The following is a 25,977-nucleotide window of genomic DNA, read 5'->3' as shown; positions in this document are numbered from 1 at the left end:
ATAACTCTTATTGGACCTCCAGCTTTGTTTTTCAAAGAAGGCTCTGGTCTAGTGGAACCTTCAAAGTGACAGCCCTTGCCTGAATGTTTAAAAAGGGGGTGTGTGTGTTGGGTCATTCACTCTGGGAATGATGGCATGAGACTGTGTGGATGTATAGTCCTAAGCTATAAAATGGGGTGTATTAGCCACATTTGTCCTTCAGGTCAAGGGCTCTTCTGAACTGCTGGCACATTCAATATCAAAGGTGTAAAACAGGTGGACATAGGTGTGGGTGATCATTGAGGTGTATCTTAGGATGCACACCGTTTTGGTGAATTTCAGCTGCTTTTTTCAGTGTTCAGTTGTTGTTACAGAGTACTTGGGCATTGGGCGTATGCCCATTGGTTTGCTGGGCTTCTTGGCATCCCGGAGGGATTTGAATTTGAACTTTTCAGGGTTTCATGGTTGTCTTGTAGGATATTTCTTTCGTGAAAAAGGCTGATTGTGACACTGAGGTGGTGGCGCTGAGTTCTGAGACACTGGGACTCATTCTCAGAAGGTAGCATCCAATCCTTGGTGATGAGTTATAATAGCAGTTCTTGTGATGCTTTAGACGTGATAGGTAATGAGAGTTGTGGAGTGTTCATCACAGGGCCGACATCTAAAAATGCTTTAAAAAAACGTAAAGTTGGAAGGATAATCAGTGTCCAAACTGTGGGATTCTGATTGGTGGAGAGGATTCCTACACAATGCTGCATTGTTGTTTTGTGTTGCATTTTGAGTCTGGAAAACAGCCAAAGGGGTTGTGCTTAGTAAAGGCTTGGTTGTCTTCAGGGTGATTTCGTATTCACTTTTATGCTATTCACTCTGCAGTGTTGCTCTTGTTATTGGCCAGTTCTCTATATCCACCCTCTCCCTGCTGTATTGTTCGTTCTCTCCCTTGACTTCTGGCTTCTCCTAGGTGGTGTGAACTGCTTATGATTAATTTTCTTTACATTGTTTATTATAGCAGACTGGATCCTGAAATCTTAAACAGTCACCAGAGGATGTTGGTGATGCTCTATCAGACTGCGATGGGCTACACTAATGCCTGAAGATGGAAGTGGCAGAGCAGGTACATGTGTATGGTAACACACCTGCATACCAAAGCTGCCGAACATTGACACGCTCTACAGAAGCTGAAACCAGCTGCAAGACTTCCATGAAAAGAGCACAACTTAGGCTGATCTATCCAATCAGTTGAGCAGTCAGCGGGAGAGTGATGGGAAATCCGTGGGAGGACGACCATATGCATCAGAAATAACCTCATCGGAGGTATGTAATTTGGTTCTGATGGATACCTTGCTCCCATACATTTCTAATCTTTTTAAAGACACCAAAAATCAGTACCAGAATACAGGATGGTGGCAGCAGATAACCCAAATAGAAAATAGCTGCACAACAGACCCATTCTAAAGAATGGATCCTTACCGGCCAAAACTTTCAACTAGTAATGGCCTTGCCCTTTTACGGGTGAGAAGTTCTACAAACAGTTGGTTGTCAATACAATACTCCTTAGACTGAACCACGTGTAAACTGAAAGTTCACTTCTGCTCAAGGAGATGAAGCCTCTCCTCCACCCGAGATGGAAAAGGAGCAGGAAAAACAGCAGAAGGCATATCTTCAGAGAGATGACCTTCGGGGACCACATTCAAATGAAAGGAGTGCCTCGCCCAAGGTCCTCTTTTTCATAGAGAACACTACAAAAGGGAAGTCGACACGAGGTGCATGTAGCACAACCCCACATCACGTATAAGTGGTAGCCGCAGGATCGTTGTCCTCATAGTAAGGAGATGCAGTGTACAAGAATGCCTAGGTTCAACGAGAGCAGAAATGTCAAAAGCAAGTTCAAGTGACAGGAAAAAAGATCAAAAGGCTTTAGAGGGAAGAAATTAACCAACGTTTTTGGAAAAAGCGTTAACGGTGGATTCGCGAAATAGGCACCCTTCTTTTCTTGAACGCTGATACAATGAATAAAGAGCCCTTAACAGTGACTGCACTAAGACCATGTTTGGACAGTGAAAAAACCTCAAACACAACGGTCGTGAGGCACAACAACTGGTTGCTACTCTTGAATTGGCACCACTCCAACAACATTGTTCCCCTGTCGGCATAAACAGCCTCAGCTAATTGTTCGCCGGCCAACATCACATTCAGAACATCATCAGCCTCGCAATAGCCAGGGCCAAATGTTCATATTGAAGTGGCTAGGATGAAGGATCGGTCCTCCTCTTTATTCCTGCCTGCAGCCGAGCAGCACTTGAGTGGAGGATGTCCGTTCGCCCTACGAGTGTCTACAAGGGCATTTAAACCTCCTTGCCATGTGAGTAATGAAGAGGAAACTCCTTCCCTCCAAACATTCAGAGCCCAAACCAAATTGAGATGGCCTTCCAAATGCAACATGGAAGTTTGGGTGGGAGGATGCAGGTGAGAAATGTGTATGTGGGGGATGGGACAAACAAGGGAGGTGTTCTGACGAAGGAAGGAGGGGAATATAAGTGGGGGATAGCAAAATTCTGGATGACAAATGAGGGTAGAAGTGATGACAAAAAATGGAGGGCTTCTGACGGACGAGTGAGGGGTGACTGGAAGGTGATGATAGGTTGGAGAGAGATAAGTGAGAGATAACAGAGAATGGGGTTGATGGTGCTGAAATATCAGATATGGGTTGGGCAGGTGTTGACAGCAGATACGACTGGTTGGATGGATGATTGGAAACAACAGAGGAGGAAGGGACATCAGACAAGGTGGGATGACAAACAAAGGGTGGGTACGTTGAAGTGCGTGACAGATGAGGGGTGTGTAGGTCGGACTTGGCACATCAGATGAGGGGTGCAATGACAGAGGAGAACTTGGCCATGGAGGGAAAAAGATCATTTTAATGACATACAATGGGCGGGTTTGAAAGACAGACAAATGGTCTCAACAGGGGATGGGTAACGGGATGGGTGATGGGAGGCAAGGGGATGGTAGGTGAAGAGGGAAAATAAACGGGAATGACGGATGAGAGGAGAGTCAGGGGCAGCCGAGAGGTGGAAGGTTAAGTGGGCGTTGACAGATGAGCATTGGGCCAGTGAATGGGCAGGGCAACAGTGAACGATAAGTGGGCCTGTGGTAGGGCCTGTTGCAGGAGGTTAGGTGTTTTTCCTGTGTGCATGGTCGTTATTCTAGAAAGGTAGTTTGGGGTGATTTAAGGGTTAATCTCATTCTATAAAGAAGATGCATGTTTTTAGGGCCGTTCTGAACAGCAAGGGATCATGGATGCTGTGAATATCAGGTGTCTGTTCCACAATCCAGCAACTTGTACCGAAAATGATCTACCTCCGCTTATTTAGGTGGCACGTGAGCAGGTGTTCTGTGTATGATCCCAGAGGATGGCTTGTTCTGTAGGTGACTTTCTGTTGAAAGAATTCACGCTCACTGCTTTGGAAGGTTTCATGGGCAATACAGAGACATTTGAAATGCGCCCTGGAGTGACTGGAAGCCAGTGTGTGACTATGGCTGTGGATGTGCTGTCTCTTGCGTGCGTGGAAATGTAGAAGTAGTCTTGCTGTTATGTTTTGTACTCTCTGCATTTCTGATGTGAGGTAAGAAGTTGGTCACAGCACAAGCCATTGGAGTATTCAGATTGCAAGATGGCCAGACAAAATATATCAAGCATATTTTACGGGTATGCTGGGTATTGAAGGATGTGGGTGCAGTGCGTAGGTGGAAATATGCTTTTTTAATCACCGTTGTTGGCAACACTTAGGTTCTGTGTCTAGGATGACACTGAGGCTTTTTACTTGCTGTGCTGGTTCGGTGCATGTATACCAATGGATGGGAACAGAGAAAAACAAGAGGACAAGTTCCCATAGGGTCAGGATTCAGATACAAAGGTTGCTGCTCATCCAGAGGTTGACTTCCTGAAGGCACCCTGAAAGGTCTGGATAGGTGGAGTCATCTGTGGTGTTGAGTCATAATATAATTTCAGTATCACTGGTTTAGCTGTAACACTTCAGACTACATGTGTAGATTAGCTTGGTGGTGCCATGTAGATGTTGGAAAGAACGGGTAATGGAACCCCCCACACTAGACCAGTCACGATTTGGAGAGAAAAGGTAGCATGTAACTTTGTCAGAGAGGATGGAAGCATGTTAGTTGAGGGTGGAACCTGCCTCCTTTAGTTGATCAAGACTGTGTGATGCACAGTGTCAAAGGTGGTTTGTCCCTATAAATAACACCATGAACTCCTTCTTCCTAACCCCTCACATATCTATCCTACGTCTTTAATCCCTTGAGGGGGTTGTCCAAGCTGAGGGATCAACAGATGACTCCATGCCAGTAAAGGTTTATCAGCTACTTTGTTATTTTCACACCAAACAAGGTTAGGATCAGGATATGACACCATGGGAAGCTTCTCCCAAGCTCATCAGGACTAGTGTCCTTAGAACTTCACCTTCGATACTATCTGCCTTATTTCAGGCCACCATTGTTAGCGGTATACCGTCACTCAAAATCCTTGGGATTCCATAATGTTCTGCACTTCTTTCTTGTCCTTAATTTGATTCTTCTTGGTTGTCGCTGGAGTTCACAGGACAATGCATTGGTCTTCAGGTTCTTGTAGATCACCTGACACCAGGACCCCTGATGTCCTGGGTCATATGAAGAGGGATAAGCATCAGACTCTTGCAGAAAGTCAGGGTAAGTGGGATAGGTTTACTCCTACAACCAGCCCCCTTATCTCCTCCTCCACCTAGTCAAGAATTTTAGAAGGCCCCAGGTCCTGAGAAGGTCCTCCCTTCTCTTTGCATTCTCGTGGCCCTACCATCCTTCTCTCCCTATTACCTCACACACCTGCTCTTCCCAGACACTTGTACTTTACTCTGCTTCATCATCCTCACCTCCATCATCTTTGTGTACTTCATGTGCATATGTGGGAGAGGACATGTCACTTCAACCTGCTGTAAGGGTGGCAATGAAGGAAACTGACACAAGGGTGGCATGTTGGTTCCTGTAAACTTTTATTTATAGTAAAAGAAACTCTCACTATCGCTATGTCCTAAGAGGGATTTCCCTGCCTCAAACTAATACTAAAGGATCTGTCAGAATGCCAGTCGAAATCAAACTCTGCCGTCCTGTGTCAAAACCTACCTCTATCCCCCTGACACTACAACTAAAGAATAATATCATCCAATAAAGAGTTATTTTCTGTATCTTTCAAACCTGGTGTTTATTTTGCCACTCACGGCATTAGCAAAGTATCAACTCCTTCTCTGGGTTTCAGTGGACTTATTTCTGCCACTGCTACAAGGAAGTTTCCTCAGATGTCTGTCACTGGTGTTGGGGTCCCAGACCCTTCTCTGGTTGTCAGTGGACTTATCTTTGCCCCTGTTTTGAGGAAGATTTTCTCAGATTCTCACTTCACTTATGTTGGTGTCGCAGACCCTTCTCTGGTGGTCAGTGGGCTTATTAATGCCAATGCTACGAGGAAGATTGCCTCCGATGTACAGTTGACCCTTCATACGCCCAACAGCCACATCACTGCTCACAAGCTGAGTGAGTCACCTGGCCCTGCCACGCTTGAACCTGTGTGCCCTCTGGGTCTCCTATACCAACCAGCGAGTTGCCAGCGACCTTCACTAGGGCACTGGCACATCATTGAGGATTCCTGGGACTAGGGCTCGTCTCTCCGGCTCTTCGGGCTTCTATCCTCCGCTCTTGCTGCACCATGGCGTCTCAGTGTGCAGCAACCCTCGGCTCTGCTTCTCCTTGGTCTCGTGCCTGGGTCTGTTCCAGCGAGTCTCTCTGAGAACTCTCTCAGCTGCTTGCCAGCATCCTCTCTTCCTCGGGTCTGCCGTCTAGTTTTGAAACCCGCTTGCGGGACAGTCTCCACCTCTGCTGCTTCTCTCAGCTGGGCTTGACAAGTTCTTTAGTCCATCGTCTCTTCTTATTCAATGTTGTCAGTCCCTCACTGGCGGCTTGTCAAAGTCCTTTGTTTCTTTTGACACCTTGATCTTTATGCCTCCTCTGGGCCACCTTGTACCAGTACTAGCACAGTCAGTAATCCTCATGTCTTCTGTGCTCGTCTTCATCTTGGTATTTTCTGTTTAGGCTGTATCCCATGTACTACAGTGATACATTGGTTTACTCTCAAGGAAGTGGCTTGGAATAGAGGGGAGTTAGGGAAGTTTGGGGTGTGACGTTGACTAATGAATGGGCTGTACCCCAGGTGGTCATCCTTCACCCCAAAAGGGGAGTCCCTCCCCATGAGGCCCTCACACACTATTCGGTATCGGCCGCACCTCCCTAGCCTCAGGGAAAGGGTCTCCCCTCTGGGGAGACATGATGAGAGTAAGTGAATTGTCACACTGACTCCTTGCTGCTCAATAATGATCATGACCCTCTTACACTCTTCTCTGCCCCCACTCCGCCTCCTCTGCTCCTCCCCACCCCACTTCTTCTCTAGTCCACCTCCTCTACTCTGCTCGACATCCTCAAGCGCCTGCCTCTCATTATCTCCTTTCTGTTTCGCCATGCTGTACGCTGTACTTGAAACTCAGCACATTTTACTGCCAAAATGTTTGTATGCTATAGAGCTCTGAGGTTGTGCCAAATAATTGTTTAACAGGCACCAGGTGTGTGAAAGCTTTGTGTGATTTCTGATTGCCAGAACCGGCCTAAACAAGTATCTTCCCAGGTGGGCTATATTGCAAAGTGGACCGCTCCATTGCTCAGTTAAAGAAGCTTACAAAAGTGGCGTGTTCTATTTTGGATTCTGTAGGACTGCGATGCAGACTTTGACAGCTTGACCCATATTCTGGCTGTCCCGCCCATAATATTTCAAAATGTCTATCACAAGACTCATCAACTGCATACTTCAAAACCTGGTAATGACGTGATTCGTAATTGTTCAAAAAATCGTTTTACCTATCGGGACCAAAATGAAAACATGTATTTACCTGTTCAGAGACACATGCACAGCACAGGCTCTTGATGCGATAGCCCAGCGAATACAGGGAAATGCATAATGCCAAACAGTTGGACACCACAAACACGATCGTCATGCCCAGGAACATATTCTGCAATAGATATAAAGAACAACGTGAAATCAGCAGCATCACAAACAAACTGCATTCCTCAATAACAATGGATATAAGATAACTCTGTCGCCATGAACACCATGTCCTAGCCCTGGGCTTTCTTTTCACAATCTTTCAGAGTATAGTCACATTTTATGATATGATATGGCATTTATAACGCGCCTGTACACAAGTGTTTCTTGTACAAATGTACATCGATTGAACAAACTGGCTAAAATAACAGCTCACAAATGTTAGAAAAATGAAAACCTGTGACTGCAATCTGGTGTGCCTGGGGACGCCTAGTAATCCTGTAAGTATTCAAACCCTCTATTGAAGCACATTGCATAAATGCAGGGGCAATCTTTCTGCGGGTAGACCATCGCATCAAGTCTCCAATCAGCAAAAACAGCCATTAGCATAAGACAAATGTCAGCACTGCCACATATCACAACTATCACCTTGCAAGCAAATCCATATATTTACTGTCTGCACTAAAACAAACAGTACATTCACTCTTTATGTTGACATCCAAAATCATATGACACATCTTCTAAGCCTACAGAACTTTGTTGTGGGAATCCATTCATTCTCTTTTACTACAGCATCTGCATACGTTAATAGCATAGTTAACTGTTTGTGTGCCTTCTAGAGAGCAGGAGAAGACGGCTTGGTACTACACTCGGAAGGAATGTGGAATTGATCAGTGGATGTAGGAGATAATCATATATGCAGGGATTTCTTGAATCAATGAATAGTTATCTCTAGGTCAGATTGGCCCATTGGTCAGTAGAGTTTAAAGAATGGCTCGCTCCTTTCCCTGCTTGTTTTAGTATTTTTGTTCAAAGATATTTAGAACCCTAAAGAAATGTGTATATTTGGTAGAGTTGTAGTGCAGGTATTTTTCTACCAGAGTTAGTAGACTGTGATAGCACTATGAATGGTGTGTCAGAAATAAGGAACTGAATTTTCTGGTCTGGTCCGATAGCACAGCGAGTAGAGCACTTGCTTTCTCATTTGTGCAGGCTGGGCCTGCTGACGCAGGTTCGAATCCCGCCAGGGCCAAACTCAGTTTTTCATCCTTTTGAGGTTGATAAATGAGCACCATACACCGGGGGTGCTCAGATACTTGAGGGTTTGTAGCGCTATATAAATGCTAAATTATTATTATTAATCTTTCCATGACCAATAACCAATCTAGCAATGGAATAACTGGTGTAATAACATCACAGGAATAGTTTAGTAAGCATCTTAGTCTGACATTGCCAAACAATGGACACCCCAAGACAATCATACAATGCAATGATATTCAAGACTCCTGCAAACCAACTCCTTGGGATTTTATCACCACCCGAACACAGCAGAAGGGTTTTTAAGAGCACCATCGTCTAACACTAGGATTTTCTAAACGATGTTAGGAATCTCGTATACCTAGAATTTCTGCCCCCTCAAACCCCCTCTACTATGGTATTACCACCTAGGGAACTGCACAAGCAGGCAGGTCATTTGCAAAAATGTGGGGAAGAAACCCTCCTGGTTTTCAGTTCCTGGTGACCACTGACCACTGCTGTAAATGAAATGAAGAGTTAGCAGGTTAGCAACTGCTAGTAGGCACCAAAACAAGGATCTATTCCTCAATGGGCCCCTGGCATACCTGTGAATGGATCCCATGGTCGGTAAAACTAGAAAGTGGGGAAAGGTGGGAACCTGACTGCAAAATAGAACAAGGACAGAAGCAGAGGAAGAGTAGGGAGATTGGCGGAAGCCGACTGCATCACAGACACAACCAGAAGGAATGCAAATTCAAAGTTCCAAGTCAGTGAGAGCATTCCCAGTGAGTCCCAGCGAAGTCTGTGATTCACCTTCCTCTCCTTCTACACTGAACAGTGTTTCAACACAAAACAGTTCACAGTTTGGTTTTGGAGCAAAGAACAGGAGGAAGAGCTAAGGAAGTCAGGGGGCAGGAAGAACGAGCGAGTGAGGAATCCCTAGGGGAACAGAATAAGTGTTTTTTCCAAATGGTGATAGTCATCAAAAACATTGCTATTTTTCACTTTCTCCGTTCTAAAATAATCCTAAACTCAATGCATTTGAATGGGAACATTTTATTCTCCCGCTTTTTGAGAGAAAATCTCCCTCCCAGCTGCTGCACAATGTTGGCATGTATGGATAGGTATGTGACAGTGAAGTGGGTTGATGATGGGGACCGAGCCAGATCTGGAAAGGCCATTAGAAGGAGTGTAAATCAAATGTTGCAGTGACTGAGACAAGGAAGAACAGATACAAGTAAGAAGTCAGGGTGTGTCAGCCGAATGTCAGGTGACTGGTGGTATGATATGACAGGTTATTTGTAATGCGCTTAATCCCCAGAGGTTTCTAAGCGCGGACCTGGGGATCGAACCTGTGTTGCTCCGTGTTGTCTTGCTTCCATGGTGAGCACGTTGCCTCTGAGCTATCCTCCCGAGACCAAGAATTCTGAGAGTATAAAACAAGAGGCAGACCAAAGTAGGCCAGAAGGCAAGGCGGTCATTGTCAGCAGCTACATGGATAATTCAATATGGATTCTGAGGGCAAAGTATGCAGCGATCTAATGATGCAATATTCAAGTGCGCCAGAAGCACGCACACGCGGGAGGCATTAATAGAGTCTGGGGAAAGTATACACGTTCTTACAGGTGATGTCACCCAAAGTGGTGTTGGGAATGTAGTTTGGGGAGTCTGGGGAATGTATACACGTTCTTCCAGGTGATGTCACCCAAAGTGGTGTTGGGAAATGTAGCTTGGGGAGTCTGGGGAATGTGTACACGTTCTTCCAGGTGATGTCACCCAAAGTGGTGTTGGGAAATGTAGCTTGGGCATTAAAGTTCAGACAGCCTTCATTCTTGCCTGCTGCAAACAGTATGGTAAGAACTGAATGGTGAGTGCTGTCGATGAGATGGCCTTACTGGTAATCGTATACTGATAGATCCCGCTGCCCTCGGCACAGGCCCTGCCAGTTGTGGATTCTATTGGAGGCATTTATTGAAGCTTGCCACAAGTCATGGATCATGAGAGACAGTCTTAAGATGCAGGTTCCCAGGAGCAGTATTCGGGCTCCATCTTCCCAGGTAATTTCACAATTCTTTATGCACGCCAAAAGAGCATCTACCTCATATATTCTTGGTGGCCTTGCCCAGTGACTGCCAGTGGCTGTGTTCGCCACCCTCCTGTACCTGATTTATACAGGTTCAAAAGAGTGGTGTAGAACACTGAATGAATATGGTACTGCCAAGCCCACCATACTGCACATGCAATGGGACTGATTATCCAAATGACTGAATATAGGCCAACATAATGAGGTAGGAGTTTTGGGGTATTTGGAATATGCAAACACAGAGTAACTAAACATACCAGGTCTCCCGGGAGATAAGAGGGTGCACTTGTCATTTGTAGGCCTCCTGCGCACATACCAAGTGGTCACAGACATTGCTATGCATGTTCTGAATTCAATGTACAGTATCCACTGCTGGTAGTACTGAAGCAGAGGTTGGCAGGTCTACAGACAACATATGTACATGGATACCATAACATGAAAAAACATAGAAGTTCCAGTGGGTGTGTGTGGAGCGTTGTTAAAGACAAACACTGTCATAGGAAGCGTGGTATACCAAGAAGATTGATGCTGTAAACAGTAGCAGTGGAAGTACTGTTCTAGGGTCTGGTTTACCCTTTCTATTTGGCCATCTGTCTGTGGGTGTTAGCTAGATGCCAACGGAACATCAATGTGTAGCAGGGAGGTGAAACAAAGCCAAAAGGGAGAGGCAAATTGGGAGCCCATCTGAAACAAGGTCAGATGGGCAACAAGGACAGTGACATGACATTATGTAACAACAATATGAAAGTTGAAGGGCACTGGGTAGGCTTCTACATGGAACAAAGTGTGCCATCTTTGGTCCACAGACAGCTGAACTATAAACTCCAGACTCACTATGTGCCAGAGCCTAGAGGAACTGGCTAGGGTTTTGGAAGGCATACAGGTTTAGAGAATGGATTCTTGGCCCTAGCATACACATTGTACATTTAGACATAAGACTCTGCAACACTGACCAGATGCCATCACCAACACTAGCACTGTAGAAGCTGAATAGGCTTCTGTATATATGGGTGCCTGGCTTTTCTGATATCATGACACTAATGCAGGGCCAAACAACCCAAGAACTCCCCAGGAAGGTGGAGAAGTCCTTAATGATAAAGTTACCCACATGTAAAAAAATAGGCAGTGTTCGACTTCACCTTGTATTTTATGTGGTCCAAGAATGAGTCTGGTGTTATGCAAAGACATACCACTCATCTGGAATCCAGAAATAGTGGCTCTGGAGTCTTAGTTGCAGGTTCAGGTTCACATAGATGAGATAAGGTGTCAGCCTTAGAGTGTTGTATGCCAGGTCGACAGGTTATCATGAAATTGTATCCAGCAAAGAAAAGGTGCCACTGTGCTTGATGTGAACGAGAAGAATGTGCTAAAGCCAACATGTTCTTAAAGTCCCTGTAGCCTATAAGCCGATGGCAGGCTCTGTGCAGACGATGGCACCGTTCTTCAAAAAGTGCTTCGATGGACAGGAGTTTACAATAAGCAATTTTGACATTTCATTCAGCCATAGTCAGCTTTCCAGAGAAGAACGCCATGAGATGTAGTCAATACATGTCTGGGCACCTTTGCGAAGGATGGCCCCAACTGCAACAGCTGACTTGTCTGCCTCCACACAGAAGGGAGGATCTCGATTAGCGTGAATCAGGTTACAGCTGTAGTGAAAACTTTTTTTAGTGTATTAAATGCCAACTTTGCTTCAGGGTTCCAAACAAAGCTCTTTGAGGTCTTGGTAAGGAATATCAAGTGTTTGGCGATGGCCAACACACCTTGTATAAAACACTGGTAAAATCTGGCAAAACCTTGAAATGCATGACAATCCTTCATATTTTTCATTTCATCAAGACAAAATAGCCCAAACCTTCATTGCATCCATTTCAACCCTGGCTGGAGAACGAAGAAAACCCCAAAACGTGATTATGTCACCATAAAATGTATATTTTTTCTAACTTGGCATAGACAATGCAGTCATGCATTATACTCCGGACAGAACGGATGGGATTCACATGACCTGCTAGTGTTGGGGCATGTAATAAGATATCGTCTAGGTAGATGAGGACATAGTGATCTAGCAGATTCCTAAACGTGTCACTGATGCAGCCGGAGCTTTACAAAACCTGAAGGACAGTATAGAGCACCCAGAAGAATAATGGTAATAACCTTTTTGTGGCTATCAACACAGACCATTGTAATGGGCAAGGTATTTTGGGTTACCGGTCCACATGTTAAGGAGGAACCATCCACCACTTGTACAGGCTCTGGATGTTTCTTCAGATCATAGGTATATAAAGGGACTTATCGTAGGCGATATCAATGCAATTTCTGATAACACCTCAATCTAGGAGTGCTGCTGCTTATATCGGGGTATAAGGGAATCCCTGCCCACTGGAGGGTAACTCCATGGTTAACATGGAGTACCACAGACTGAGCAGCATTAGCAAGCACCTGGAAACACGGGATTATGGGGTCCAGGTCCTGGGCTTCCTTCAGAATCTGTCCTTGACTTCTTGGCGGGGTTGAGGGGATGTCAAGGACACTCGGATGAAATGCCTGGCTTTACCATAGTATAGAGGCAGGGCATTCTCTTTCTGCATTCGTCAGCGGTCCTATGAGCCCTACTATTTGCATGGGGTCGGTGAAGGTTTACAATTTCTTTTGGGCACGGGCATGGTGCACCTGAACGGAAACCGAACTAGCGCGGGGATAACCCAGCCTGCTGCGCTCCCCTCTGCTTTGACATGGTTGGTAAATTTACAGCACAAAAAAAAAAGGAGTGAATGAGGTAGACAGCGGGGGGGGGGGCACATCCAATGAGCCCTTGAGAACTTCCCTGACGTCCCTGTAAAGAACAGAAGCCTTTTTGAACTTAGGCCAAGCAGTAAAGGCAGTCAACTGGTTACAGTGTACTATGTACTGTGGTAAGTCCCTGTTACTCTGGCACGAGACCAGTAGCTCGAGTTCCAATGCTTGAGCCTGATACTGGTTATCAAAGACCTATGCTAACCCTGTGGTAAGGGAATCAAAATCATACAGGTTAGGTCATAGAGCTCCAATAACGGATTGACCCTTCTGCTGCTGCACCACCTAAATAAAACAAAAATGCTGTCTTAGATGTGGAATCTGGAGAAGCAGCAGGACAGCATAGGAAATGCAACCTGCATTGATTAAGGAAAGTACTGTACCATTTTGGGATGCCGATAATGCTCAGCAGAGAGCAACGGAAACAGAATGTGGTGTAAAACTACGCCCACTGAGGTGAGGGCTGGTGTGAAAGCAGAGGCTGTTAACTGCACTAAAGGCCACACCACAGGATTAGCAGCAGCTGCCCCAAACCTCAGTACGTTCTCCAGCAATGAGTGTTGGTTTGCTTGAAATTGATAACAGGAAGTTGCTCAAACAGTCTGTATGTAATGCGGTGAGCGCTTGAGTAATAAGAGACGCATGAGATCATGAGAACAAACTACACAGTGGGCCTCATTACGACCCTGGCGGAAATCGCGGTGCTAAATGCACCGCGGAGCACGGCGGAAAGCTGCCGATAGCGCCATGGAGGTTGGCGGATTTTCCGCCCCATGCCGACCTTGGCGGGGCGGTAAATCCCCATTCCCCATTTTACCCTTCCCCATTCCCATTTTTGCCCCATAGGGTATAATGGGAGTGGGGAAGGCGTTAATTGCGCCACCGTAAAATACGGTGGCGTAATTAACAACAAGGTCCCGTAGCGCCATGGATTTCTCCGCCCGGAAAAACCAGGCGGAAAACGTTCCATGGCGCTACGGGAACTCGTAGTAGGGCGGACGGGTCCGCCGCGAATAACGCTGGCGTAAACCCACTCCGCCAGGGTCGTAATGAGGCCCAGTTTCTTTAATCTCTCAGGTATCTGGTAGGGTTAGATGCTCTGTCCTCAAAAACCTTCACCTATCACAGCTTAGGGAACTGCACAAGCAGGGGGGCAATATACAAAAAATGTGGGGAGAAAACCCCATTGATGGAGGTCAATCCCTGGAACCCAGGGATAGAAACAAAAAGAACAATATACAGGTTAATAATTGTGAGTAGACACCAAAACATAGACCCCTTCCGCATTGGACCACTCGCATACCTGTGAATTCATCCGATGGTGAGTGAAACTGTTGGGAAGGGGGCGATGATCTTCCCACACCCCCAAGCGGTTCAGAATAAGGCAAAGGCCGTGAAATATAATATAAGAGACAAGGGGGGCTGCTTCTAAAGTCCTTTATACGATCATATGATTGCATGCTTCGCAGACATAGTACACATGCAGGAAAAAACACAATCTTAGATATTAGCAACCATATTGGAAGACAAGGCGCAAATGCGGCGTAGTAGCTAGCATCATAGGTCTAGGCCGCAAACATGAGGAAAGGAATAGGTTGTATCCCGGGCACTGATGAGAAAGGCCAGGACCACAGAGATCCATAAACCCTTCATAAAGTTGCCAGCCTTCATGATCTGGGAAGAATGTGCCCTGCAAGGCCACCAGGGGAGGGTTAGGCATCTTTGTGTAGCACAATTCTACAAGAAGGAGGTCATAGGCCTCTGACCCCCACCAGTCTCAACTCTAAGTTATAGCACTCAAATGCCAGAGCCTTAGGACCCCTGAATTCCAAGGTACCAGCCAGCCCCAGACCACTGATCATAAACCTGTTAGACCACCGAGTGATCAAGAAAGATCAGAAAGCAGAACTTTCTGCCTTCACTTCTGGGTCACATGATTTGTGCTGTGAGGTGCAGGGAGAGATACCAATATAGCCCAGAACAAGGGTGTGAGACCTTAAAGAGACGCTGACCTGTCTGGGATCGAGTGAAGTTTGTGAGTTAGTATGACCACGGCTTTTCCCTCGGGCCCCTTTCTGCTTGTACCAGGTGCACTGCTACGTAGATAGAGATGTATTGTTTCTTTTTTACATAATTGCCAATTAGCTGCCACCTCATGACCGATGACGACTGCAGCATCACCCACGTGGAAGAAGATGGACAGAAGGGGCTGGGAACAGAAGTGTGTTCAGCGCATCGCTCCCGAAAAAAAAGGAGAAGAAGGTAAGTGGGGTTGTGAGGGCGGAAGGGAGGGAGGGGGAAAAAAGAAGAAAATAAAACGTACATGTGACCCTGGCGGGGGACGATGGAAGCCTTCAGCCGTGTGGAGGCACGGAGCGGGGATGGCCCTGCTCCGAGTCTCCACATGGCTCCAGGCTGCCATTGTCCCCCACCGGGGACAAAGGAGCAAGAAGGTAAGTGGGGTGGAGAGGGCAGGGAGGAAAGGGGAGGGAAAACAAACAAAAAAAAACATTACCCGAGTTCCCGGCGGGGGGCGAAGGCAGCCTCTCAGCCGTGGGGAGGCTCAGAGCGGGGATGGCCCCGCTTCGAGCTTCCTCGTTGGCTGAAGGGCTGCCACGCCCCCCTCTGTGGACAAGGAGGCTGGAATCCTGGCCGAGAATTGAGAGGATCTCGGCCGGGTAACGAGCTTGCGAGAGCCAATCAGAATGCGTGTTGCATTCTGCTTGACTCTCGCCGGGTACTAATATTGCATAATGCACTATATTTCTACTCCAAAAAGTATGTATGTTAATTAACGCATGTTTTCATTTACAGTGGAAAAACATTGAGGTGCTCCATTATTATCTGCAAAAAATGTATAAACACTGATCTATATAGGTATTTTAATTTTGTGAAAACACTGGAAAACCACCACTAAAATTGACAAACACTGAAAACCAGAAACCCTAGTTATAACCTAGTGTGCCCAGCGTCAAGTTTAAACCTAAAATAATCACTGGGCACCTGCCTCTTGTGGGTCACCTCAACGGCCAGGGCAAAGGAACTTCCTTCCAGGTCATTTGAAGGAATTCCTCCACTGTTCCCACCTTCCTAAAGACTAAAACCCTTCTGCCTCAACCACCCTACTCGCATCAACATTTCTAGCATTTCTACCAAATGAAGGCTCCTTTCTGTGGCAGTCATTGTTCAGGATCATTGAATGCCCGTTTGGAAGTTACTGCGCTTCTATCTCCATCCTTAGCAGCCTGCGTGATTCCCCGGGAAGCCATGCCCTCTCATTGGGCACGACTAGGGACCTTCATATAATGCAATTCATATGGGAAACTCCTGCCCTGTGTGTTACATCCCACAAGTGGACAACAATTTGAGACCAGACAAAATAACATAACCAGGTCTGCATACGGGTCCCAGAACTGACAGGGTGCCATGACAATGATCAACCACACGCATAATGTATTAGAAGCACAGCTTACCAGGAGACGGAGAAGCACGTTTTTACACTCCTCAACCTTCCAGTTGTACGGCTCTGGGGTTGTGGTTTCGTAGTAGCCTCTGTAATAGCCTCTGTAGCCCCCGCTTGACTGTGTATTGCAAATTTCATCAGGGTTCCATCGCGATATATACGACCAGTAATATGGATTAAGGTCATATGAAATTAAGCAAAGTGCAGCAATGGCGACGCTCACGCTCAGGAGGTGCAAGACAAAGGCAACACAGTGCTATGAAACAGGAGAGAAGACACATAAGCCCAAAGAGAGAGGTGGACATCAAGTCGTTACACAACTGGCTCACAAATAAACTCCATATAAAACATCAGTGCACAATTTTCATAACAATCGACAATCTCAGGCAACCTCTTTTTACCCTCTTGATAGTTCTGCTCTTTAAGCAAATCTGCAAAACCCTCTAGAGAAAGCTGCACAATTCTCCAGGAGATTTGAATATTCCGTACAAAATCAAACATTTAAAAAAATATATTTCTGGACACTTCATACAATCTATTATTTGTTTTTTTTGTGTGCAGTTGTTCAAAATTCTCTACAAAGAAACATTCATGTAAGCAGGAATTGATGGATACTGAGTTTCAGAAGTTTTAATGTTGCTGTGATCCAGTCTCCCTTCTTTTTGCAACTATTACTGATCTGCATGTTCTTGTTGCAGTTAAAGCATATCTCCTGCTTTTACACTTGTACCAGACAGTCTATCTAATAACTCCTATTTTGAATGTAACGGTATCCTTCCAGACCTGCTGAGAGAATCAATAAAATAATATGCAGGTGTAGAGTCTCGCGAGAGCGGTCCCGACCGTCATCTTGCGAGACTTCAGGTCAGAAGGCGAGGAGAGCGTGCTCGGCAGACGGCGCAAGGAGGTGCAGTAGGGATTCGCACCCTGGCGCTCCTCCTTACAAGCAGAGGCGTAGCCATGATTGTCTAACAATTGGGCCTTGAAGCTAATGTAGTTGGGCCCAGGTCCATTGCCATGACATTAACATCTGTAAATGCCCACACAGCGCTGCTGAGTGGGCATTTACCGATGTTGGGTGGGCCTGGCCCGCTCAGGCCCTACCCTGTCTACGCCTCTGCTTGCAAGGGACTCCGCAGGCTTCCACCACATCACCACATGCTTTGGAGAAAGACTCTCATGAACAATAATGGAAAGTGAAGACAACTGATATATTGATAATATATGCCTTGTTGAGAAGTAATTAAACAAGTACCCATCAAATTCAGGTGTTGCATCATAAATTAAGCCACAACAGCAGGGTAAAGTGCTGTTTTCTTACTCTGCTGTAAGGTTGGATGGGGATCCATGGTAAGTGCAAAGGAACACCAGTTTGCTACTGGCATAAATCGGTAAGGCCATTAATCGAGAACTGGCACTAGAGGACGTCCCCAATAGAAGCTGAACAGACACTCCTCGAGAGGGGCCTCTCTTTTGTTCCAGCCACCAAAGCGGACCCCTTCAACACAGAAGCAGAACTCAGACGGTTTTTCCGTACCCTGAGGTTAAAGTATTTTTTTGAGGTGTATTTACCCAGCAAAGAAGATTCTATCAACCAAGGATCAGAGAGGAGCAAAGAAAATATCACTGGTTTTAAACCCAAATCAACCTTCTCACCCCCTCACCATACTATCCCGAGTGAATTTGAGACGTTTGAGAAAATCGTGATGAAGACGATCACGGATGGAATAAAACGAAAAAACTACTACCAAGACAACTTGTTACCAACAGAGAGACAATCCCTGAAGGACCTCAACATGGACATTACCATCACCATAAAACCAGCTGACAAAGGAGGTGGCATTGTGATCATGAACACCACAGATTACAACCAGGAATGCCTACGACTCCTCAATGACAAAACTTCGTACAGAATGCTGAACAGGGACCCGACACCACGTTTGCAAGAAGAGATCATGAGCCTTACTAAGCATGCCGAACATGAAGGGTGGATCTGTCAAGAAGAAAGGATTTTCCTTAACAAAACTCACCCGAGAATTCCGGCTTTCTATATTCTACCCAAAATTCACAAGCATCCCACCAAACCCCCGGGCAGACCTATAGTCTCTGCCTGTGATTCACTGTTGGAACCTCTCTCCTTATATACAGATTTTTTCATGAAGCCTTTCGTGGGCAAGATGGCCTCTTACCTGAAAGACAGCACAGAAACAATCAAGATTTTAGACTCTATACATTTGACTGCCCAGTCTATATTGGTCACTATGGATGTCGAGGCACTATACACCTCCATCCCACAAACAGAGGGCCTACAGGCTTTGGCAACATGCCTCGAAAAAAGAGCTGATACCTCCACCACACCTACCAACTTCCTGGTGGAGTGCATCCGGATTGCTATGGGCGAGAATTTTTTTCTGTTCGGCCAACAGATGTACCAACAAATCAAAGGCGTGAGCATGGGTGCCACATTTGCCCCAGATGTCGCCAACCTATACATGGCACAATACGAAGACGATCATATTTACCATAATACGAACCCCCACAGAACACACATCAAGGTGTGGCGTCGATACATCGATGACGTACTACTCATTTGGGAAGGAAGCGCGGAAGAATTACTAGCCTTTCACCAATGGCTCAATGCTCGGAACGAATACATCAAGTTCACCATTGAATGGGACTACCAAGACATCAATTTTCTTGACTTACACATCTATCGGTCCGGAGTAACGCTGAAGACAGAACTCTTTAGGAAACCCACTGATAGGAACACCTTACTTCATTTCACCAGCTACCATCCGCAAGGTTTGAAATATAATCTCCCCTATGGTCAATTTCTGCGTATTCGGAGAAATTGCTCTGACAGAGAGAAATTCAACCACCATGCACAACAACTGCAGATACGCCTCGGAGAGAGAGGCTACCCCAGGAAGTCCATCAAGACAGCTAAAAAAAGAGCAGCCAACACCGACCGCTCCCTCTGCCTAACGACCAAAGAAAAAGACCCCAACAACAGAACGGTGTGCGTAACCACGTATAATCCAGTCAGTAACCTCATTAAAAACACCATCAACAAACACTGGTATTTGGTCAAAAATGAAGGCACCCTCGCAAAGAAGCCTCTGTTCTCTTTCAAGAAGAATAGAAATTTAAGAGACTCCCTGGTCCACACCTTCCTAGAACCCACAAAACCAGCCACCACGCTGTGGAATCTGCCGCCGGTAGTCGGCCACTTCAGTTGCGGACAATGCGTCGCCTGCCGTTATACTACTAACAGCAAAATTTTCACTCACAAGAATCTGGTATGGAAACAGAACAGCCACACCAACTGCGAGAGCAAATATGTGATCTACGCAATCAAATGTCCCTGTGACTTAATCTACATTGGCAAAACTATTAGACCTGTCAAACAAAGAATCAATGAACACAGATCATGTATTAAAAATCAAATCGAGGACAAACCTTTGGTTGAACACTTCACCAAGAAGAAACACACCCACGAACAATTCACATGGACTGTAGTGCAACAACTTCTACCGCAAAGACGAGGAGGTGATATCAACATTGCCCTTACTAAACTCGAGCAAAAATGGGTCCACAAATTGAACTCTGTCCAAGACGGTCTAAACGTAACCGTTGAATGGAAACACTTCTAGAGAACAACCAGCCACTGTCACACCCCTCTGGCGACAGATCAGTGTCCACCACGCTCGTTTGACCTATATGGACCACCTCTTTTGTGTACATTGGACATCTATGTTTTTCCACCTTGTAAACACCATTATACACTAAAAGTCCACCTTGTTTTACTATCCACAGTGTTCTCCGGATACTTTCCACTCTTGGAGTACCTATGATTGCAACCATATGGCCAGCCTTTCCTGTCTGAGCTATCCACCAACAACAGTGGACTTTGTACACCTCACCGGACTACATTACCCAACATCATACACGTAGTACCGCTCTTGCTTCGATGGCGCACAGCCATCTGTTTGGCCCCCGCAGGTTGCCGTCCTGCGAACGCGGGATCCCTGTTGCCTGTCCTCAGTTACCGGCCGTTCATAAAACAGTCTTACTCAGCTTTCACGGTGTCTAACTAATCTGGCTCCGTGCAGTCCACGTCGACCACTAGCAGTTGTCAGTTTATACCTCACCGGACTACATTACCCAACACCACACTTGTTGTACCGCTCTTTCATTGGTACATGGCGCATAGCTATCTGATTGGCTCCCGCAGGTTGCCACCCTGCTAATGCTGTATCCCATTGGCTTGTCTTTAGCCACCGGCTGTTTATTACACAGTCTTACACGGCTTTCATGATGTCCGACTTATCCGGCTCTTAGCAGTCCACGTCCAGCACGTCAGCTTACCACCATGACCAAAGTAAGTCCCCTTTATTCGCACGCGGAAGAGCACACCTTGGACGACCTCACCAACACACTTTGTTTTTTCCACATAGCAATTATTCGCACTGGAGGCTCCTACCGACCAGTTCACAAGGGTTTTGTGCTCAGCTATCAGCAGCCACCATCATACGTGCGCTCCATTTGGGCACCGCTGCTTTTCCTCCCCCCCCCCCTGTCGTTTAGCGGTTTCCACCCTCACGCTAGGCACAATGAATCACTAAGGCACCATTGAGGACGCATTACTCCAGCGTCATACCTGAGTCATTTTGGCCAATACTTGCCCTAGGCACCGTCGCCTTGCCGACTTAGCCTCTCAGGTTCCCCAGAGCCCTTACAGCTCTGTTTAGCTTGTTGTCTGCCGTCTATGTTTCCCGACATATTTGACCCCCACAGGTCACCTATACCTGTTTTTATTTTCATTCCAGACATGGGTCAATTTACGTCCCACTCCGGCAGCGTGAGATTGTGTACCACGTCGGCCCTTAGGAAACTTCAGCTTTCCACCAAGTGCTAACCCAGCACCGGTTATCCCGCACTCTTCGTGGATTTCCCGACAGCACCCACCTGCTCTCCTAGCAGTAGGTAAGCTGTTATGTAGATACTCGACATGGTGTATCGCCTGGGCTTAAATTTGGCCCGTATTTAATACATTTAGTACTTAAAGAACAACTACCCGAGATCCTAAATAGTTCCATTTTTCCCGCAGACACCACGAACAGCACCACCACTGGTGCCTTTTCCTGACGAAGGCCAGCACAAAGACGGCTACAACTAAGCCACTTTCTTTGGCCGAAACACACCCTGTGTCACACCCTGTGTCGAATTACGTGTCACAACTGCATCACTACCCCACACCTGTCAAAATTTAATGAATGTTGTGTGCACTTTCTGTTTTGTGTAACAGCGGGTTCTTATACCCCCTCGATATATGAGGAAACATGTATCTAAATGTAGTGCTAACCTCTATATTTCAGAGGCCTACACCTATTCGTGTTACCACTGCATAACCAACCGTGTTCGTGTCTTTCAACTAACTTCCGTGCTTATCGGAAGAAATGTAAAGTAAATTGTGGAGTTACCTACTACTTCCTGTGTGAGTACATAATAAACATTCACATTTAGTACTTCTGTGCCTCTGTTTAGGATCTCCCCATCCTGATTATTTTTTTTATGAAACGTATACCCACCTGGGTAAATCGGGACCGAGCCAGGTGCCCTAAGATTTAAATATATCCCGTAATCAAACTACAGTGGCAGAGAAAACCCTGGAGAACTAGGAAAACTGCCATTGAAATACCAGGTTTAGCAAACTGGAGCCTACGGTGGTGGACTACCGAGTCTGTGAGAGAAGAGCGGTCACGCTGAATAAAGGAACGCCCTGGACGCGAAGACGCACTTCGCAGGAGCGGCAGGACAGCCAAGTTAGCAGAGCATGAGAGAGCTACAGGGGCAGTGGGAGTCTTAACGGGAGGGGAGGGGAAGCATGCACATGGAAAGACACAGAAAACTCTTAAGCTGCAGCAGTGGAATGTAAGCAAGGAGTGGGGGAAATAGAGTGAGAGACGGCAGTGAGGGGGAGCAAGAAAATCAAGCAAAGAAACAAAAGGAGGAATAATGCTGAAACAGAAAAACCTCCAACCCAGGAGAGGGACAGCGTGCGGGCCGGCTGGAGCCACCAATCAAATCTGAGGATTCTAATGAAGAAGTATCAGTGGCATGTAACAAGACCATCCATTGAAGAATGTTGCCCAGCTACTCCCTAAAGCCAGACCCAGTTATTTAAAGTCCTGTCCAATGCCCAAGTCAGTTAGTCATTTTTCTATCTGGCAGCCATTTCTGAATGGTGACAATCATACCCTAATAAGCTATTAAGGGTCGAACTGGACCTTACTGGCCTCCTGCCCAATTTCCATTTGGATCAAATTTTCCAACCACGTTTTCCTTTTCCACTCACTCTTTCCCTTCACCTACCTCCCATCCTTTGTATCCTGTCAGTACCCTTACTTTAAAATCGCTCTTCCCTTGTTTGGCTTTCTATGGGAACTGCTGGTGGAATATGCTGATTAGGCGAGAAGTATGAACAAATTATGCTGGTTCCCAGGACCGATCCTCAGGACCAATCCCCTTTTACCACACACTGTAACTGACCTCTAATATCCTGAAATCTGGCCCATTCTGAACCTCGTATTCTGGTGAATTTCCAATGATGACCGGAGGCAGGTGTCTCCCCGCCCATAAGGATATCTGTACAGGTTTCAGTAATAAGATATGGAATTCTGGGTGTATGTGCCAGTTTGCCAGCAGTCATAATTGTACTGCTACTAGATTCATTTGCATGGGTACTTCACATGGTCCCCCAAAGCATGGTCCAAACTTGAAGGAAAAAACTGGATTTTTGTTCGAGAGCCACTTTTCCTGCCCACTCTCATACTGTTAGGCGGCTGTGCATTTCCTGTCTTTAAACTTCTTGTAACTCTGTTTTTCTTTCCTGACATGTACAATCACTTTTTCGGTGTTTCCTGCGATATTTGGGCTCATGAGTGTGGTTATGGTACTGCTCATCAGGGGATTAGATTGGGGAAGCATTTTAAGTGAAATCCAAATTTAGAAAATAAAGGCGAGAACTTTGTGGTGGCATATTTTAGACTGTTATAAGCGAATTCTGCTAATGGTAACCACGGGGTCCAATTATCCTGAAATTGGACCATGAAACATCTTAGGAAATGTTGCATGGATTGGGATATACACTAATTGTGTCCATTTAATTGTAGGTGATAACTGGATGATTTGCTAGAAGTGGTGTTTAGTATTGTACAGACAGCCAGCCAATGTCTGGTAATCCATGCAATCGTATGATTTCTTTACCAAAAACACTAGCCCACACTACTACCATGGCCAATTAGCCCAAGGCAATAAAGTGTGCTAATTTTGTCAATATGTCCACCATACCTAAACCTTCTGATTTCCGGTAGCTCTACCACAAAGTCTAAGAAAATGTGTTTCCGTGGTTTGCTTGCTTTATGTAGATAGTGGGCACCACAACACCACCAGTCATGTTTGAGATGCCATGGACATCGCGCATTTCATACATGACTGTACATACTGGTCGGCTGTTTCCTCATCTAGGGCCACCAGAATGATTATGCTAATTGGGCTATGGGGCATGTAATTCCTGGGTGCCCTGCTAATGGTGGATCATGACACTAACTCCGAGCTACACTTCTAGACAGGATCCCTGGTAAAAGCAAGGCGTGCTTCCTAAACAACCTACCTTCTTCTACCCTTTGCTTCGCTGGTTCCTTTCCTACCCACTGTTGCATGTTAATAGCACTTAGTTCCCCCTTTAAGACTTCATCAAAGTTAGTGGTTCATCTAATCATATCTGATGCAAAGTTGCACTTGGGCAACATCAATGGTTCGGAATATATGACTTTGTTCCCTTCCCTTTCCATTCTCAATAATGCATTGGCCTTTCCATGTCTATTTTCTGGGCAGTATGATACCTTGAACTACAATCTAGAAAAGAATGGCAGCCATTGTGCATTTCTGTTGTTGGACATTTCAGTTTAACAAGGAACCCTACGTTCTTGTGGTCTTTGTATATATTGCGACGAATCGTGCGATTCAGTCACTTCTCCCCAAAGGGGAGCCTTTCCTTGTGAGGCTAGGGAGGTGAGCCTGCTAAGCGATACCCTCCCTAAGGGACCTCACTGGGAGATTACCCACTTAGGTACAAGAACACCCGTTCCTCAGAGGAACTCCCTAAATTTCTCACTCTAAGAGCATTTGTGACTAATCAAATTCCGCGATACCAGTGGTCCAGGGGTGAATATCTGTTTCTAAACCATCAATCAGCCCCACACCTCTAATACACCAGAATTGATCCAAACAGGTTGGACTAACAAGCACATTTTGAACCTCCTTTTCCAATTTTGGTAACGTGGACAGAACAGCAGGCTTATCTCCGAAAGATTGTGTATCGTTGGTTAGTTGCAACACAGCGAAAATACAATTATTACCTGTGCATTTGTCGTGACATCTCAGATGAGTTTAGGCAACTGTGGCTTGACAACGGTCAGCATTGCCATCGGTTGAGGATCGAGGCACTCGACTGGCTCAAAAATGTCCTTTAAGGCGGACGACGGTAGGTGCTTGTCGAGGTACTTCTCCCAGCTTCTTCAAAGGGCTTGTGTCGTCCTTTATTTATTTATTGATTCAGCATTTATTTTCAGCGCACAAAGCCCAGAGGCATCTAGACCCTAGTTACAGAAAGTGCACGTTTGCATTTGGTAGTTACAAGTAAGTACAATTCGGGTGCAGCACAAGGCTGTGAATGACACATTTGGTGGTTACAGGTAGATCTCATTGGGTGGTTACAGGCATGTAAAGTTCAGGCACAGCACGATACTGTGAATTTCACATTTTATAGTTACAGTTACAAGTAGGTATACTGCTTCACAGCGCGAGGCTGTGAGTGTTAAGTTTGGTAGTTACAGTTACAGGTAGGTAAAAATTGGCACATCGCGTGGCTGTGAGTGTCATATTTGGTAGTTGCAGTTACAGGTAGGTAGAATTCGGCACAGCGCAAGGCTGTGAGTGTCACATTTGGTAGGAGCAGGTAGGTCAAAAAATCAGGTACAGCGAGGAAGAGGATCGATGAGGTTAGCAGAGGGAACTAGCTTACCGAGTACAATGTAGCTGCTCCCTTGATAGCAGGTGACAAAGCGAGTGGGGTTCTCCTCAGCCACATTTGATAGTTACAGTCACAGGTGGGTAAAATTTGGCAGAGCACGAAGGCTGTGAGTGTCACATTTGGTAGTTGCAGTTACAGGTAGGTAAAATTCGGCACAGCGCAAGGCTGTGAGTGTCACATTTGGTAGGAACAGGAAGGTAAAAAATTAGGTATAGCGAGGAAGAGGATCGATGAGGTTAAAAGAGGGAACTAGCCTACCGAGTACAATGTAGCTGCTCCATTGATAGCAGGTGACAAAGCGAGTGGGGTGGTCCTCAGCCTCATGGTTTTTAAGAGGGCACCCTCAGAACCGACCAGGCAGCGGACAGGGAGCAGACATGGCCTTGAGGTGTGGGCCTTATGGTTGGGGGCCG

General features: G+C 46.0%; 1 protein-coding gene across 3 annotated transcripts in view; it reads right to left on the bottom strand.

The window, feature by feature from the left end:
• LOC138513805 (transmembrane protein 176B-like) overlaps positions 1 to 25,977 on the bottom strand; it is a 164,092-nt gene that overhangs the window by 754 nt on the left and 137,361 nt on the right. For all 3 annotated transcript variants that reach the window (XM_069628905.1, XM_069628904.1, XM_069628906.1), the window contains exons 6-7: positions 16,478 to 16,723; positions 6,960 to 7,079 (exon numbers count right to left, since the gene is read on the bottom strand). In XM_069628905.1, the coding sequence (XP_069485006.1) occupies positions 6,960 to 7,079; positions 16,478 to 16,723 (366 nt within the window). The remainder of the gene's footprint in view (positions 1 to 6,959; positions 7,080 to 16,477; positions 16,724 to 25,977) is intronic.

This window comes from Ambystoma mexicanum, chromosome 12, assembly GCF_040938575.1.
Source record: "Ambystoma mexicanum isolate Mex_15411 chromosome 12, UKY_AmexF1_1, whole genome shotgun sequence".
NCBI lineage: Eukaryota > Metazoa > Chordata > Amphibia > Caudata > Ambystomatidae > Ambystoma > Ambystoma mexicanum.
This window is presented reverse-complemented; position numbering and strand designations above follow the sequence as displayed.